Source organism: Drosophila novamexicana, unplaced genomic scaffold, assembly GCF_003285875.2.
Source record: "Drosophila novamexicana strain 15010-1031.04,08,12 unplaced genomic scaffold, DnovRS2.1 tig00000564-arrow-pilon, whole genome shotgun sequence".
Lineage (NCBI taxonomy): Eukaryota > Metazoa > Arthropoda > Insecta > Diptera > Drosophilidae > Drosophila > Drosophila novamexicana.
The window spans coordinates 1,700,154-1,713,862 of record NW_020824810.1 but is presented as its reverse complement, the minus strand read 5'-3'; the positions used below and the strand labels follow the sequence as shown (position 1 = coordinate 1,713,862).

The following is a 13,709-nucleotide window of genomic DNA, read 5'->3' as shown; positions in this document are numbered from 1 at the left end:
TCTCTCCCAAAAATGATTCATTTGGGTTTTAATAGTTCAAAGTTTATTGAAATTTGCTTTACAAATGCGTGACCCCATAGTTTTGCTTCAATTCCGCCAGAATGCGACGCCTTTGTATTTTGTTATTTGTGGTCTTGGGCAGTTCGTCCACAAAGTAAACCCCACCACGTAGATGAAAGGCCTCGCTCAAATGCTCCGCCACAATGCCACTGATCTTCTCCGCGGTGAGCTGCTGACCCTCCTCGTTCTGTTCGCGCACGACAGCGCAGGCTGTCAGATTGGTGGATATTTCGTCGGGCACAGCAAAGATGGCCACCTCATGAACGCCGGGCAAGTGCAGGATAACATCCTCGATCTGCTTGGGATAGATGGGAATGTTGTTGTACTTGAAGACGTCCGTGTCGCGGGTCTGAAAGTGCAGGCAGCCCTCGTCGTCAAAGTAGCCATGATCACCCGTCAGCAGCCACTGGCCATCCGGCGTAACCGTTGTCTGCGTGTCCTGAGGATTGCGATAGTAGCCGCCCCAGCGCTGATTGAGGCGTACGTGAATGTGGCCCGTCTGATTGGGGCCCAGCGCATTGCCCTGCTCGTCCACAATGCGCACCTGAACGTTGCGCAACAGCCTGCCCTCGCTGCCCAGCGGACCGCCCACATTCTTGCTAACGCCCCCGATCTCCGTGAGACCATAGAGCACGGCAAATCTGTCGCTGCCCAGCAGCTCGTACAGGCGACGCCAGATGCCGACTGGCAGCTTGGAGCCGCTGCAGATAAACGATTGCACCGACTGCAGCTGCTTGGCCAGATCCGTGCGTTGGCTCTTCGCCAGCAGCGCCATTTGATGCGGCACGGTCAGCACAAAGCTGACCTTATGACGCGCCACCAGCTCGGCGAAATAGTCCACGCTGAAGGGCTTATTGGTAATCACGCGCTTGCAGCCATTCACCAGCGAGACGAGCAGCGTGAAGACGCACGAGACCCAGTACAAGGGGCTGAAGCAGAAGACCACCGTCTCCGAGGTGAACAACTGTGGACTGCGCCGACAAAGAGAGAGAGAGAGAGAAAGAGAGAGAGGGAGGATAAGTATTGCCTGCACAATGCTTTGGTGGATCAATAGGACGACCTACATTTTGGTGTTGTTCAGCAGACTGCGATGCGAGCGCGTGACACCCTTTGGCAGACCGGTTACCCCCGAGGAGGTGATGATGAAGGCCGTATCGTCGCCGCTTAAATGCGGGCAGGCAAACCTGTGGAAAGGATCTTAAGCTTTGGCTCTCAAGTTCAACTGTAGCTCTACCTACAGCGTTTTCGGGTCATAGTCATGGCAGCCATCTTGCAGCAGATCTTGGATATTACGCACACCCGGTAGACTGCCGCTCAGCAAAATGAGTTCCGTCTTGAATTTCAAGCTCTTCTTGACGGCCGCCAGGGTCTCATAGTTGTCCAGATCGCAAAAGATGACCTTCGGCTTGGTTATCTCGTACATATAGGCGACCGTCTCTGTTAAATTGGCATATGAAATATGCAAGAAGATTTCTCTAGATTTTGCACTTACCCTTATCAAAGTCAGGGTGCAATGGGTTTATGGGCGTGCCACTTAGCAGGGCGGCAATAACCACCTCGGTTAGATAGGTGGTATTCTTGGCGGATATGCCCACCACGTCGCCGCGATGCAGCTTCAGATGCTGAAAGGCGTGTGCCAGACGACGACTCTGCTCGTACAGCTGGGCGCCGGTCAGGGTCTCGCCGGTCGGATCAAAGATCTGCATCACATTGTCCGCATGCAGCTTCAGTATGAGCAGCGCCACCTCGCCCAGTGTCATGTCGGGGCCATAGTACTCCTTGTCTTTGGGACCCGACCAGGTCTTCTCAACGCTATCGTAACTCGTGGCTGCCATGTCGCTACGACTCCAAACTCAAACCAAACAACTGATCAGTCAGCTGTATAAGTGGCCTATATATAGGCGACCCCAGCGTCGTTTGTCGGCGCCGCAGCTTGTAGCTAGATCTGCTAATTGACGCAACACGAGCCAAAGTCGACGGCGTTGTCTTAGACAAGGTTCTAATAACATTTATCGGTTGACCAAACGACAACAGATGACAAATCTTTCATCTAGCGTATCTATCTCTATCTGGCGAAGACTGCTTTGAGCGCTCGATAACAGCTGCCTCAGATCTTTAAAAAGCCCTTAAAAGTGTTGCTCTAATTGATTGATTGTTTGACCGACTGACTAGCTGATTGATCAGCAATGCACAGCTCAATCTGTAGAGTTTTACCATTTACAAGAATACCGCAAAAAGTTTTTGTCTCTCTTTGCTATTGGATTTTACAAGATTAAAGATCTTCTTTGTAAAAACTTGGCACTTATGTCTATTTGTAGATCATCTAGCCTAAAAGCAGATCTTTGAATTCAATTTTGGCTTGCCCGTACAAAGCCGGTTAATACTTGCTGATTATCTAGTTTTATTTCCAATTTTGTTTGTTTTTTCAATCTTTAATGATACACCCATGAAATAAGTCATAATAATTGATTAATAATTAAAATAATTATTCAAATGCTTTCTTTCTTTTGGTTTTTTGTCAACTACAATTCTGGCATGTGGCTGAAAAGTCGAGATACAGACATAAGATATTATCAAAATATAAGATTCTCCAGAAAGAAGCCAAAATATTTGTAAAAATATCAAATTTATGCATAATTTATTTATTATCCAATCACTTCAATGTCCTTTGAATATTCTATAAATTGAACTTTCATTTCATTCAATCATTTTTTTTTTTGCTCGCATTTTCATTATATATCGCACCACTGTGCAACTCCGTTTCGATTGCATAATTTTACCGATTAAACACAGTTTGATCTCATGACACACTTGCTCTCTCCCTCACTCTCTCTATCGCTCTCGTACTCCTTCTCTCTCTCTCTCTCTCTCTCTCTCTCTCTCTCTCTTACTCTCCTCCTTGCTTGAGAAGTGCTGCGTGCCGCGCATCCTGCGTCCTTCGTGCATCGCACAGGACTCGAGCTGGCAACAGAGAAAGAGGCGCATCCTTGATGCGTGCACGCTTCATTTGCGTGCTTAGTTAGGAAATCAAGCGTATGCTCCAGGACATGGCGCAGTCACAGTCGAAGTCGCAGTCGCAGTCCCACCCACAGTCTCAATTTAACATGCAGCACGCAGCACGCAGCCCTACACCCCGATCCCTGCTCCAGCTGCAGGGTAAAACTTCAATGGGGCCAAAGTTGTTCGGTGTCAGCGTGGGCGGCACAGGTGAGCGGACGAGCGGCTGCTGTTACCTGTCGCTGCTGCTGTCGCTTAGCTAGTTTCAAGGATGGATTGCAACTGTCTGTGTGCAGGTTTGTGCGAGAGGTGAAAAATGAATTTACCTGTAAGCTGCACAAAGTTTATTTATTGATTTTGCTCTGGCGGCGAGGCCTTTAATTTAGCGTCGTGTTTTTGCTGATCAACAACAGCCACAAAACAACTTAATTAATTACACGGCCCGCTAAATGCGCATACAACATATTAACGACAACAACAACAACTGGATCATAAGCAGCAGCAACAACAACAACAACAAGAAACATCGACGCGTTTGTAGCTAATAAAACTTTTGGCACAACTTTGATATTGGCTTTTGATGAGGTCATTAAACAGTCAAGCAACAAACATCAAAACAGGCTACACGACAATAACAACAACAATAACAGCAAAAAAAAAAAGTTAGCTAAGACTTGCCAAAGATTAAATACTCTACAGTTTGAAAGTGCTTTCATGTGGAAGCCATACTCCAAAGCAGTTCGCTTTGATGGGATTGTGCAGATATATGGATACAGTACAGTGAAGCTTGCTTAAACAGAATAGTTTTTCATATAGTACACACCTATCAAGTTGGGCAATGATATTTTGTTGAGAGAAGAAATTAATTTGTGACCAATCAATCCTATGCAGCTATATGATATAGTGGTTCGATCCAGTCGATGTCAAGCCACGTCAATATATCTTTCAAACTAAGAGACAAGTTTGCATCACAACAAATAGACAGATAGTCTGGTGCCCATATGTAAGGATCTTAATAGAACTCATAGATGGCAAGTTTGGTCACGATTTTTTTAAGAGCGATATATCTAAATTTCGACCTATCGTTCCTATGGCAGCTATATGCTATAGTGATTCGATCTAGTCGAGACCAAGCCTCGTCAAGCTTAGAGATAAGTTTGCATCGGCTGCTATAAACAGATCCGGAATATGTATGCCCTGCATGCGGTATACTTTGCATATTATCCCTAAGAATTATAATACCCTTTGTGCAGGGTATATTGACAACAGCTTGGAGTATTTTCTCAATTCTGAGTTGAAATCTCAGCAATTAAGTGCGAGAAATTGCGACACGGCGCAAAAGTTGGTCAAAGGCCGACGCAAGCCGCTGCACGCCACGCCCACTTTCCTCCTTTCTCTTCCTCTCTCTCTTTACTCTCTTGCTCTCCCTCTAAATGTAATCAGGCTCAACATTATAATTAACCGCAAATGCAGTTATGCCCGCGAGTCCATTGTGCTGAAAAGCGACCCGCTTGGGTTTAGCCGCCGGGCAATATGTTGTCCGTGCCCCGCACAAACTCACACCCCCGCTCCCCCTCTCGCCCGCGACCCCCTGCTCTATTCTGTGGTCAACCCAGACTCAGCTGCTATTAAAACTTTTACGACAAGTAGGCGAAAAAATTACTTAATTAAAATGATTGACTAACAGAAAAGTTTGTGCGAAATCATTTTTACTTTTTCTTTTTTTTTTTTTGTGCTTTGCAGCGGATACTCCTAACTAGCAGGAATACTTTTCCGGAACAATAGTTCTTTCCGGTTGCGGCGCTCCCTCTCTCTCTTACCATCTCTCGCTCTACCTTCTTTTTTTCTTTTTTCGTATTTTTATGCATTGAGCTTGGGTGAGAGGGTATCATGTTTTTGTGCAATTGTTTGCAACAGGCAGAAGGAGGCCCCATGTAGTATATAGACATTCCTGATCAGGACGCTGAGCTGGGTTATCTGCTAGCCACATCCGTCTGTCTGCCCGGGTCGAACTCAAAGATGGAGATCTTAAATTCAACAGATATATTCTGCTATATCACACACAGAAACATATCTCGATTTCTCCATATCTGTATATTGATATAAGTCGATTTTAAGAAAGGGGATCTCGAAAAGTATGCGAGCATTATATACGAAACAGGGTTTTCTTATAGTTTATACAGATTATAAACATTTCTTTCCTTTGGATACCTCCTTGCGCATTGGCATATGCACACAATTGTTGGCCATATTAAAATCCTCCAAATTGCATCACGCTCGGACTTTAAGCTCCGAGAAGTGAATCACGAACAAATGGAAGACGCAGCACAGTCGCTGGCTGATTTAGGGTATCTGCCAGTCGATCGTGCCCGACTGCGGCTCACTCGTACTTGTTATTGTTTGTCTTTGGCTGCCGGCACTGAAATTCGTAGGAAACCGCGCGGACAGACTGGCTGCAGGCTCCGTTGGCTGCGTTGGTGCGGCTCGGAGTGCGGCCGGGCTGCGAGGCACCGTATGTGCTGGCTGGCTGCGGGTTCGAGTCCTCGCGCGAGTCATGGGCTTAAATATCTGGCGCACAGTCGTTGTCGTCGTCGGCATCTTGTTGTTCATCTAACAAATTAACGAGAGCCTCAAGTGTTGTTGTGCGGTTTCCTCTTTTTCTTTTCCATTTTCCTTTTGCTTCTCGTTTTGCCTGGCCAGAAACTTTGAAGTGTTAATGAATTGCAATGGAGTGGGCGTGGCATAGGCAGGCTGGCCGGCAAGTATGGGGCTGGGGAGGGGGTTGGAGCCTCCACCGGGGCTCCGGGGCATTGCGGTGTAAATGACCGTTGGTTTCTGTGGTTAATTTTCCAGCATGTAATTGAAATTATGATTTAATTGAATTTAGCTGCGTTTGCAGCTAAAGCGAGTTGAAGGGCAGTTGGCGGGATCAGGTAATGGCCAGGTAATACGTCCAAGAGCCATCATCTTCTTATTTCACTTTGAGTGTGTTTACATCGTTTTAATCGCCCAAGTGCAGCATTTTAATTAAAGCTTAAATGCCCGCATTGCTGGCCCTCCCATAAATTTGAGACTTTTGAATGCATTTGTAAAATTACTTCAAATTTATTGCTTTATCAATATATATAAGTGCCAGATGCTGACAAAGCTGATGTATTCAAAAATTGTACAGGGTATGGGCGTAAGCTTTAACTCTCTTAAGTTTCTCGCAAATTCAAACACATAATTTTGTATAGGGAATACCCTTTGTGTAATGGATAAACCTCTTGATTATAGACATTTTCCTTTCGAACAACAATCATATTGAATCTTTTAGTGAAAATAAGCAAAGCAAGTTATTTCACCTGTATTGTATTTACTCAAACGATTTTCAAGGGAATACACTTACGTAGATTTTACTTAGCTTCATAAATTAGTTTGTCATTGCATAAATGCATATAACTGAAGATTAGGAGAATATATTGTGCATTTGTAATGGATTTGGGGCATAATGTGAGCATCTGCGTGCTAAACGGAAGGTGACAAAGTTGCGAAAACAATTGAAGTGTGATTATGCGATAGAATTTAATAATTCATTGCAATTATGTGCTTTAGGCGTGATTACAAATCGCTACAACACTAATAATCCGTTCAAATGAGCAATTAACAATTAATTAGAGCGCCTTAGTGGCGAGTGCTTATGGTCCTGTCTCTGTGTGTGTGTGTGTGTGTGTGCGCCTAAGGCTGTGGTCACATACGTACACACACATGTGCATAATTGATGCCTGAGCAGAGAGACAAAGTGAACAGGATCCTGGAAACTGAGAAACAGCCACAAACCAATAACATATTTGATTTCAACATATTCCCTTACTTAACCCTGAAGAAAAGTAAGCTACTGAGAGGGGTGGGGGGAGAGAGATGGGGAGCGGTCTGTGCAAATCCCTTATGGCATATAAAAAGCATTTAATTTAAATATTCTTGATATGCCTGAAAGTTGGCATTGCCGGAACAGGCAATGGGCGCAAATTTTAATTACAAAATTCGCACATGTGCCCGTTATGCGACCAGTTAACTGAAATAGGCATAGGCCGGCGAAATATGGCTAGAAAGGGCGGTGGGGAGGGAAAGGGGGCGCAATATGGTAATTGGAAGTTTCAACGCCAAACTGCACACATTGCAGAAATCACAATCACACACACACACACCTACACACACACACACTTACATATAAACACTTTGAAAAGTTTGCGCTAGCCTGCTCTCAAGTATGTTCATATGCAGGCCTTAAAGCACACACACACACACACGCACAGACTTTCTATGGCACAGTGGGCCATGTTACTAATAATTAGTTTATTTTCGACTACTTTTTTGCAGTAGTAAGCAGCATATTTTTAGCAAGATCCCAATTAAAGCACCTCTATTATTTGTCACTTTCCAACATTCCAACGATGAAATGTGAAAAAAGCAGCTTTCAAGCTATTATAGTTTGAGCTTTGCGTTAATCATCAATCATTCAATCAGGCAGTCATTTAGTAAATCAGTGAGCACGAACATAGATATCATTTTTATTAGAAAACTAATTTAAAACACATTTTCTACATTTTAATTCACAGTTTGGGCTGTGCGTCGAATATGAATCCCTTAGTCATTCAGTCAATCAGTTAGTCAATCAATCAGTCTCGACAATTATATATTTGTGTATATAAAAGTATAATTTTTAATAGAAAATCAATTTATTATAAATCATATTTTAAAGACTTGGGCTATGCGTTGATCATCAATCATTCAGTTAGTCAATCAGTCAAACTGGACAAGCAGTTCTAAATAGGTACGATCTCTAATGGAAAATTAGCTTAAAACACATTTTCTCTATCTGCTTGGGTTGTGCGTTGAACATCAATCATTTAATCAGTGAGTCAGTCTTTCAAGTAGAACTGAAATTCTTCATGCAACAAAAGGGAAAAACAGATACGCAATTGAGGAACAATTAAATTTGTTGAATAAAAATGATGTTTCCCCACTGTGCGCATAGGCAATAGTCGAAAGCAATTCACATTGTCACACCGTCGTTTCCGCGTTCCCTGAACTGACAATTAAAATGTTCATTTAGCGAATTTTCTTTGTTTTACAGCCAGCTTGTGTGTGTATATATAAAAGTACTTACATTGAGCCTGGCTGCGTGTTTTTACAGTGGCAACACACACACACACAAACATTTGTGTTACATTCTGTGTGTGTGTGTGTGTGTGTGTGTGAAAGTGGCAACCATTTACGCTTGTTTGCCTTTGTGTTTTATTGACATAATTGCTCATTATGCGTATGATAAAAACATATGCAACATCGAAATGTTGGGCGGGGGTGGGTCAAATTGAAATTTAATTAATCGTTGCATACTTTGTGGCGCAGCGTGTTGGCCCTCGAGAGCGTAAGCTTATGCGCATTTGAGTGAACTTGATTGCATTTTATTTAAGTTAATAACAATTATGACCATTCACTCAGCATATTGACAACAACTACAAGTAAGAGGTTCTAGTCGGGACCTCCCGACTAGGGGATACCCTGAATCTCTTCTTCCAACATCAAATGCATATATATATTCTATTTTAGAAGCTATATGTCAAGTTCGGTGACTCTAGTTCTTATTATTTACCAAAATTGCCCAAAAAACAGGATATCGATAACGATTTTTATCGATTGCTTGGAAACGGAGTAAGTTATCGATTATCGGAAACAAACTCGATCTGCGCGGGAACTAGGAGCACCTACATCTAAAATTTCAAGTCTCTAGCTCTTATAGGTTCTGAGATCCTTGCGTTCATACATACGGACTGACGGAAAGACGGACGGACAGACAGACGGACATGGCTAGATCGACTCGGCTATTGGTGTTGATCAAGAATATATATACATTATGGGGTCGGAGATGCTTCCTTCTGCCTGTTACATACATTTGGATTTTGCACAAATACAATATACCCTTATACCCATTTTTAATGGGTTCAGGGTATAAAAAGACGGCTTTAAATTGTTTATTACCAACAAGTCCATCACAGATTTTATTCAGTTGTGCATATACATAGGTAATTTATTTCTGCATGCATGCATTTGCATCAATTATTTTTCGGCTTGCATTCAGGTATTTGGCATAAACAAATTTGAAAATTTCTTCATTTGCTTCTATCCAAAATATTTCCAGCTCTGAATTTTCTCAATTTTCTTACTTGCATTCAAAAATGGGGAAAGAGCTAACCACAAGTGTGTATTTGTTTAAAGCAGCATGTAAGAAAAAAAAGCATATTCTTGCCTGCAATATTCTGCAGCATAATAAAGAGAGAAAAAAGGACATCTTTCAGATGAAAGAAGAAAGTATAAAATAGCTATAGTTGGGCATGCCCGACCGGTAAATACCCTTAAACTAGCTGCAAACATTCGAATTAGCTGCTATACATACATGCGCATATTTATACGCTTCTTCTTCCCTTTGTCTTAGCCCATGTTTGAGAAATGTAGTCCGATCTCTGTGAAATGTTGAGAGTTTAAATATGGCATACACAAGTGTGTGCGTCTTAAAGGCCAAAGCCATATCTCTAAAAACGAAGGAGATGTCGAAAAATATTGATTAATTCTGCGTCTGATATATATTAGAAAATATATGCACGTTCTTACACTCAGCTTGTCGTTCTGATCTGGAATATATATACCTTATGCCGGTTCATTCTGCCTCTAACATACAGTATACCCGTTTAGTTCAACAGGTTCATGGTATAAAAAATTAATTTTGCCTTAGCCAAGGCAGAGGTATAAAATTTATGCCCTGCCCGCATAAATGAAAGCAAAAGCAAAAGCAAAAGCAGAAACAATTCAATTCATTGGCTGAACATAGACATGGCACATGGCCTGGTCAGTTGTGGCCGTCTCTGGCCTGGTCGGGTCTGGCCTCAGTTCGGAGCTGGTCAACGTCGGTGACCAGAAGACAAACTTTGTGGAAACTTGGCCAACAACAGAAGCGCAGAAAAAAGCTAAAAGCAATTCTTGGAGATTGTCTGGACTAGGTTACAAAAACGCTTTAGAAGCAACAATAAGTGAATGGGTCGAGAACTGAACTGCTCAAATACCCTGTATCAAGTGTTGTATAGGAACATGATAAGCTAACTGTGTGATACCCTTTGGTTAGAAGTTGATAACGTTTAAGTGCAGCCCGATGGGCAAGCTAGCTGGATTCGCATGCTTATTTATACTATTCAGGCATGATACACATAAATGACAAATATGTTTAAGCAATGGCTGCCTCTCATTGCCTCCGATTTACAGGGCATTCCGTGCGCTGGGCATGCCGCTAACCACAGTTATTCAATTCAACTAGAAAACACAACACTGTGTTGCAGTTGCAGTTGCTGTTTGGCTCTTTGGCTGTTTGTTTGTTTATGCGGCTGCCGTTGCCGCTGCTGCTGCTGCGTTTTTATTAGCTTGAACGCAGGCACAATGCAAAAAGCAGCCTGCTACCCTGCTACTGTCCCTGCCGCTGCCCCTCAACCCCAAACTAGCCGGCTGACTGTGCGTATAAATAATGAAAACACAGCGCCAACATCCACAGGCAGCCTTGCGTAAATAGCTGCGCAGTTCGTCGCGCCAAGAAGCATTAACAGCCGCACAGAAGCAGTTGGCAAAAAAAATACAAAAAGAATCGAGTAAACAAAAAAAAAACCAACTAAAAGAAGTTGGCGAAGATTAAATGCCCTTTCAGCCGTTCGATTTATTTATTTAGCTAAACAAAACTATTTTAGGCCGTTTTTTCCAATGCCAGGGTAATGATATAGGGGCAGTCGATCTCGGGAACTTTAAGGAAATCGGTAGGTATCGATTAGGAGGTTGGATTTTTGGAACTCATAAGAGCTAAAGAGTTCACATGTGCCATGCAGGTTCTCGTAGATTATACACAGATCTAGAGTATTTTACTTTCAGTATATCTTCCTTCGTTTCCGTCAAGTTGAACGGTTTGATGCTGTAGGCTTGATATTCGGAGTTTATATTTGCAATTAATATTGATTCCCCAAAGTTTTCATAAGAATCGAGCTACAAACAGCTCAGTTATTCAAGATTATTTAACAGGAGTGCGGGGCCATAGTCTGTGCCAAGTCTCATCGCGAAAGCTTTTAAACTGAGAGACTCTTTTTGAATAGAACCAGAAAACTATATCGACATATAAGCCTGCCTCTAACTGTGAGAAAACTAATGTATCTTTGGCAAGGGTATAATGAATAAAGAAAACTAAAGCTCAACTCTCGCCGAGTAATTTGGTGCAAAAAACCGCATTTAAAGTTCTGACGGCAATTGGAGCGCAGCAGCGGCAAAACTTTTTACGCTGCTGTCAGTGTGTTAAGTGCATCCACACACACACACACACACACAAATACACACACACACACACACACACAGACACACACACACATACACACAGAAACACAAACAGCCATGCATTGAGCATTGAATGCATTGAAATGTTCATTAATCAAATAAATACACACAAAGAGGCAAGAAGGCAGGCAAAAAAGAAAAGAGATGGAAAAGCGGAAAAGAGTGAAAAGCGCAACTCAAGGCACACACAGCTACGAGCTACGAAAGTTTCTTTGGCTTCTGTCATTTCAATTCATTAGTAGCTACAATTTTATAAATTATGCAAATGCCGAATGCCGAATGCCAAATGCGAATGCGAATGCCAAATGCCGAACTTTGTAAATGAGAACAACTGCGAATTCGAATTAAACAGTCTTCGCAGTTGTGAATTCATTTATTCATTCATGACTCGAACGCTGTCTTCAGTTAATATATTATTAAAATCATGCAAGTACATGCATAAATTGTTTGGCTGTCTGCAGATTACTTTTGCAGCGCATATACCCTAACATTGCCCAAGAGCATGCAGGGTATTGCAGGCTATTTGCCTTAGACTACGCGCCAGTCTTTGACTGTCTGGCTTGGTCTACCTACAGGGTAGCTGCTAGTCTTGCACGCTCTATTCTCATATTATTTTCAGCTTTTAGTTGCATTTTCATTTGGCATTTAAGTGGCTAACACAAAAACCGCTAAAAACATACAGCGCATTCGTATTCAACCAGCATTTAATGTGTTTTCTTGTTTAGGGTTTTTGACGGAATTATTTCTAAAATTATTTCTTAAAAACTTAAGAACTCCTTGAAAACAGCTCAGACAATTGCGCTCTTGTTCTGGGATAATCTTAGCAGCCCGGCCATGATTAACTAAACAATGCGAGTCCAAGGCCCATGACGAGGGCTGTACGATAAGTTATTACTGATAGATCATATTTATTATTATCAATATTCTTGGTATGCATTTTGGTGTTATTTTATTTATTATAGCTATTATTTTTTTTAATATTATTATTATTTTTTCTTAAATTATGAGCTTGACTCAAAAAACAAAGAAAATTTTCGTTTTCAAGTTTTCCACAGCGTTAAGCATAGGATTTCGGTTAACTCATAGTCCCTCAATGATTACAATTTTCGTTAAAAAAGTTGGAATTCCGCCCTATATATATTTTTTTTTTTTCTTTTACTTTTTTATACCCTGAACCCATTAAAAATGGGTATAAGGGTATATTGTATTTGTGCAAAATCCAAATGTATGTAACAGGCAGAAGGAAGCATCTCCGACCCCATAAAGTATATATAGTCTTGATCGGCATCAATAGCCGAGTCGATCTAGCCATGTCCGTCTGTCCGTTCGTCCGTCTGTCCGTTGTAAGAAGAGGGTTCAGGGTATCCCCTAGGCGGGAGCTCCCGACTAGAACCTCTTACTTGTTTATGTTGCCAAGAATCGGCTTCTCGTTTTGGCCATAAAATGACAGTCCACCCTAAATAGATTCAAATAGATTCAAAAAAAAAATCTTAAAAAAATATATATCTGCGGGAATTGAAAATCGGGGCACACTACTTTTTTCACCAGTTAATTTATGGCATATGTAGAGAGCAGTTATTTATTTTCGCAAAGCTTATCGCGCAACCCGGGCAACGACAACAGTCCAGGATTGTCGTATCGTTGCGCCGTGGTGTCCTTGTGCGCGTATATGCGAAATGTCCTTGCCCGCAACGAATTATAACTTGCACTTACCTCAGCCGAACGAAGCTCAGCAGCAGTTACTATGTGTATATATGAGTACATATGAGTACATGTGAGAACATGTGAGTACATATGCGTATATGCTAGCATATAGATGAGTATATATGAGTATTTGCGTGTGTGTGTGTGTGTGTGTATTTGGCATGTAGCAATTTATTTCTTGCTTTGATGCTCGACGAAAATTTCTCACTCTCCCCCTCTCTTGCTCTCTCCCTCTCTCTCGATGTAATTAGCGAAGTTTACTGTTATTTTTATGTGCCACAAGGTGACTTTAAGGCTTAGGGCGCGAGTGTGGGGGGGGGGGGGGGGTTACAAATTGAGTGGGCGTTTCGGCTCAGTTAGTGAAATTTACTTTCATTAGCGTTTTGATTAAAGCATGCAATTTCCCATTGAGTTTTGCCGGCTGCAGAGTCTATGAATATGCATGTCAAGTTAGCAGTAAGCCGAATAAATCAGTTAGTGCTCAGGTGGGGCGCGGCAGTTAGGTTGGATCTAGTACTTTTTTCACTCTCCCTCTCTCTCTCTCTCTC

General features: G+C 42.2%; 1 protein-coding gene across 1 annotated transcript; it reads right to left on the bottom strand.

Moving 5' to 3' along the window:
• Positions 1-58: 58 nt before the first annotated feature.
• LOC115762317 (probable 4-coumarate--CoA ligase 3) lies at positions 59-1,895 on the bottom strand. Its single transcript, XM_030704483.1, has 4 exons — positions 1,553-1,895; positions 1,299-1,497; positions 1,125-1,244; positions 59-1,031 (listed from the first exon to the last, which is right to left on the bottom strand). Exons 1-4 carry the CDS (start codon positions 1,893-1,895, stop codon positions 59-61), a joined length of 1,635 nt encoding a protein of 544 aa, XP_030560343.1.
• Between the last annotated feature and the right edge of the window lie 11,814 nt (positions 1,896-13,709).